Source organism: Octopus bimaculoides, chromosome 4 (genome assembly GCF_001194135.2).
Source record: "Octopus bimaculoides isolate UCB-OBI-ISO-001 chromosome 4, ASM119413v2, whole genome shotgun sequence".
In the NCBI taxonomy this organism is placed as follows: Eukaryota; Metazoa; Mollusca; class Cephalopoda; order Octopoda; family Octopodidae; genus Octopus; species Octopus bimaculoides.
In genome coordinates this window covers 1390326-1394925 of record NC_068984.1, presented here as the reverse complement: position 1 = coordinate 1394925, position 4600 = coordinate 1390326, and the positions used below count along the sequence as shown (strand labels likewise).

Below are 4600 nucleotides of genomic sequence, written 5' to 3'. Positions count from 1 at the left end.
CTAATGGAATTCCTTTGTTTGTTCCGCCATTAAAACAACCAGTTGCTCACACAGCCAGCATATACCACTTCGCTATCAACAAGGGGAGTACAGGATGACAGTTGGCCAAGACTTTCGCTATGCTGTCTCTCTTCTTTCACCTCTTTGTGGGGTTAATAATCTGAATCTTTAGTTACAGTTTCTCATTCAAACTACATAACAGGCAGAATTGTTGGATTAAGACAGTAGGGTGTTTTGAGGGAGATTTGGCTGCTATTTCTACCAGGTCTAGCTACCATGTAGAGGTCTGAACTTAATTTTCATTCACATATTTGCATTTCAAAAATTTAACATAATCAACTATCGTAAAAATGTTATACAATGAATTCACATTTTCTATGTATGTGTGTGTACCTTAAAAGATGTCAATCATCATGACACACATCTTCACTCACTCACTCTATCTCTCTTTCTCTCTCACATACACACGCACACACACACGTCCATTTCATATATCTTCTTTCAATTTCTGCTCTCTGCAAATAAAATTTTTACGGATACAACTGCTTACAAAAATAGGAATTAATGTATAATTTTTTCTATGTTCATAATTAAATCAATCTTTTAATGATTAGACAGAGGTCCAATAGATTAGCTCTCAGAAACAGACTACGAACAAATTCGTTCTTCACAACTCCTGAAGCTGTTTTCTGACAACTAGGGGGGAGTCAGGAAATTTGTTCAACTAAAGGCAGTGCTCCAGCATGGCTGCAGCCAAATGACTGAAACAAGTAAAAGAATAAAAGAGCATATATATATATATATATATATATATATGAGTACCATTTCAGAAGGATTGTGGAAATATCCTCCAACCACTTCCCTCCCTCTCTTATTTTTCACAAATGTTTCTCTGCTCTCAACAATCCTACATGTTTATTCCTGTAATTGTTCTTAGATGACATGTCCAAAGTAGCTAAGTTAAGTTGCCAAAGACACTGGATACCCCAACACCTGTATTAAATTAATCAGGTGTAAAAGTAATTTGACACACAGACAATCCTTAACTCAATCATGTTGTATTTAGTGTTGAGCTGCTGTACAGAGTGGAAAGCCACCACTAAAATGTAAAGGTTGTCGGATAATTACGTGAATAGAAAAGCAAAGCAATACTTGTGAGGGAGGAGGAAATAAAAGGATAAAATACATTAAAACAAAATAATAAAAAGTTTTTTTTTTACCACAACGACACCGACGGATAGGCATCTCGGCCAACTGATACCAACGTTCTTCTTTAAAATCATAACATTCTACACTTTTTATTGCTTTTGGTGCCTGTCCTCCAAGAACCAGTAACACCTGAAACAAACCAATTAAGTAAGATGCAGTGGAATCAGAGATGACAAACAAACAAACAAACAAGCAATCACTTGAGTTTCACAAAGGAATTTTATGAGAAAAAGAGAAAAACAAAAAAGTAAAATTTAAACAATCCAAAAATATTGGTCAGATTTTGATAATTTGTAGCGTTTGATGTTTTGAAGTCTGAGAGAAAAAAGACTGGTCATAACTTAAAGAGATATTCTAAGATTTGTCACAGTGTTAACACCAGCTTAATAATGATAAAAGTTAATTCACTAAATTCTTCAATATTTTCCAAATTAAGTGAGATGAAGGCAGTGCATTTCAACAGAAATATGGCAGTGAAACGGTTACAGGAACAATCATCGAAAAGTTATTTCATAGTCATCTGTTTTCTCTTTTTTTTTTTCACATAGGTTTAATTTGGAGGAAGAAGTAGTTGAAATGATTTTAAATAAAGACCAGAATACGATAAAATAGCTTCTTGGAAGAAGTCTTAAATGGTTACAGAATTCATCTAGGAATGTACCTAAGTCTACTAGTAACTATATCGCTACCAAAAACAATTAGTAAAAGCATAAGAAATACTACCAGGTCACATTCATTTGAGAGTAACGAACATAGTATTTTTGTTGTGATTAGACAATGTAATTAAGACACCAAAACTGATGGTAAGAATATATTGCTAAGACGAAGACTCACTGAACTTCACAAAGAAATCCTCTAGATTTTTCCCTTGCCTACATCTACAGCGCCAGTCAATCCACGCTAACATTACTTCACCATCAACGACAATTATTAACTATTAGAATGGTTGAGAGTTTTAAAACTTGTTATAGCTGTTGCTCATCACACTGGAATCAGATATCCAGCATTCAAGCCACAACATCTCACTACAATCTATGGAAGAACTGGTTTCTGCTTAGATTCCAGTCTGTGCTTTCAAGTCCCTTGGGGGAGTGTCTCCTGCAACAGCCCTGGATCAACCAAAGCCTTGTGAGTGGAACTGGTAGACAGAAACTGAAGGAAGCTTGTTGTGTGTGTGTGTGTGAGCCCTTGTCGTGATATCATGTGACAAATGTAAATGATGTCATCACACAAGAAGGAGTTCTATGTTTCTAGTCTTTCGTGCAAAAAGCCATGGTGAAAGTATTGTCTTGCTTGGAAACCGGTGAAGGATGGTGACAAGGAGAGTGTTTGGCTGCAGAAAATCTGCTGCAACAAATTCTGCCTGACTTATGCAAGAATGGATTAGTGGATCTTCAACAGCGGCAACAATGATGATGATGATGTCACCACTGCCACCAAACATTCAGATTTATTATTATGCAAGAAAAAAGGTAAGAATTCAAGTGGTACCTTTGGCAATCCAATTGGAGTTCTTGGTAAAGTCCTTGGTGTCTTAAAAAGTGCTTTCTGTTCTGCTTTGAGGAGGTGGTACTTCATGGCTTCAATTAAAAGATCTTTACATTGTGTGTTGGATTTAATCATAGGTTCGCATTCAACTCGCTGCACGAGAAACTCTTGAGACATCAATGGTAAACGAACGTGTTCCATCAGTTCAGCAATGCTAAGTTGTCGATTTTCTGTATCATGTTCGATCCAAGACAGGACAGCCTCAAACACCTGTGGACAAACAACAAAAATATTGCCAGAATTCTTTCTCTTTTTATCAAAGAAATTTAAACAATTAACTTTGGAGTTCAAAATCATCACAAATATTTCACTTAATTATTTCATATTCACATGGCTGTGAATAATAAGAAGCTTGCTTCCCAATCACATGGTTTAGGGTTCAGTCCTACTGTGTGTCTTCTACTATAGCCCTGGGCTGAATTAATGTCTTCTTAGTTATTTTGGTAGATGGATAATGCAAGTGTGTGTGTGTGTCTCCCCCTTCCCCACCACCACCAACACACTCTGACAACCAGTGTTGGTGTGTTTATGTTCCCATAACTTAGCAGTCCGGCAAAAGAGACCAATGGAATAAGTACCAGGCTTTAGAAAAAAAAAAAGGAAGTGGTGCCACATAAAAAGCACCCAGTCCACTCTTGTGAAGTGGTTGGCATTAAGAATGGCAATCAGCCATTGAAGGCAAGTCCAATCAGACAGGAACCTGGTACAGCTCTCCATCTTGCCAGTTCTGGTCAAACTGTCCAACCCATGCCAGCATGGAAAATGGATATTAAATAATGATGCTGATGACTGGGGATGATTTGTTTGACTAGACATTTTCAGGCAGTGCTCCAGCATGGCTGCAATCCAATGATGAAAGAAGAAAAAGATAAAAGATTCTTCTTCACTAAAAACCATTCTCCACTTTGTTATTCACTAAAAGATAAAAGAAATGGAGGAAAATAGTTGAAGACCAATGACAGTAAGTGTTACTTACCTGTTCCTCTGATGGAACTGTAAGTCTATCACTAGCAATAAGCTTGGACACTTGACAAGCTGTTAGTGATAGAAATTCATCATAGTAAACAACTTCGCTGTAAGAGGAGGAATTGTTTTTGTTAATATTGCACAAATCACAGTTTGTCATCATCAACGAAAAGGGAACTTAATCATAGTGCACACTACTACAATAATGCATTGGAAAAGAGTGGTTTCAAAAGCGATATTTATAGAATAAAACTTTATAACATAAAACTACAGAAAGATAGATGATTTGGTTTAATCCACTTTATGGCATGAATGAAGTGTCTAATCGAATTGGAAGTCCATCTGGCTGTAAAGCCAGGCCTTGAGTGATTCCCTGTCCAACCACAGAGAAAAATATGAATGTTAAAACAAATATATCATCATCATCATTGTTTTAATATCTACTTTTCTATGCTTGCATAGGTCTGATGAAATTTGTTGAGGTAAATTTTCTACAGCATGATGCCCTTCCTGAAGATAACCTCCCCTGTTTCCAAGCAAGGTAATAATACCCTGTTCTAGCAAACTACCCGGGTAGACGGGGCTATTAGACAAAAGAAACAGGCTTGGAAGGACTGGAAGAACGGTGGTAGCAGGGAATTGTACCAATCTGCCAGAAGGGAAGCTAGGCGACAGGTTTATTTAGCCAGAGGGGAAGCAGATAAGAAAAGATTTGCCAATGTTCTGCACCGTGAGAACCAAAGACTCGAGGTATTTCGTGTTGCAAGACAGTGTAGGAGAGAGAATAGTGATGTTGTAGGAGAGAAATGTGTTCGCATAGATGATGGTACGCTTGCACTAAATGAGGCTGCAAAGAAAGAGGTCTGGAGATGCCACT

General features: G+C 37.2%; 1 protein-coding gene across 2 annotated transcripts in view; it reads right to left on the bottom strand.

Moving 5' to 3' along the window:
* LOC106869033 (kelch-like protein 2) overlaps positions 1–4600 on the bottom strand; it is a 28432-nt gene that overhangs the window by 9995 nt on the left and 13837 nt on the right. For both annotated transcript variants that reach the window (XM_052966849.1, XM_014914535.2), the window contains 3 exons: positions 3734–3830; positions 2701–2967; positions 1221–1338 (listed from right to left, as the gene is read on the bottom strand). In XM_052966849.1, the coding sequence (XP_052822809.1) occupies positions 1221–1338; positions 2701–2967; positions 3734–3830 (482 nt within the window). The remainder of the gene's footprint in view (positions 1–1220; positions 1339–2700; positions 2968–3733; positions 3831–4600) is intronic.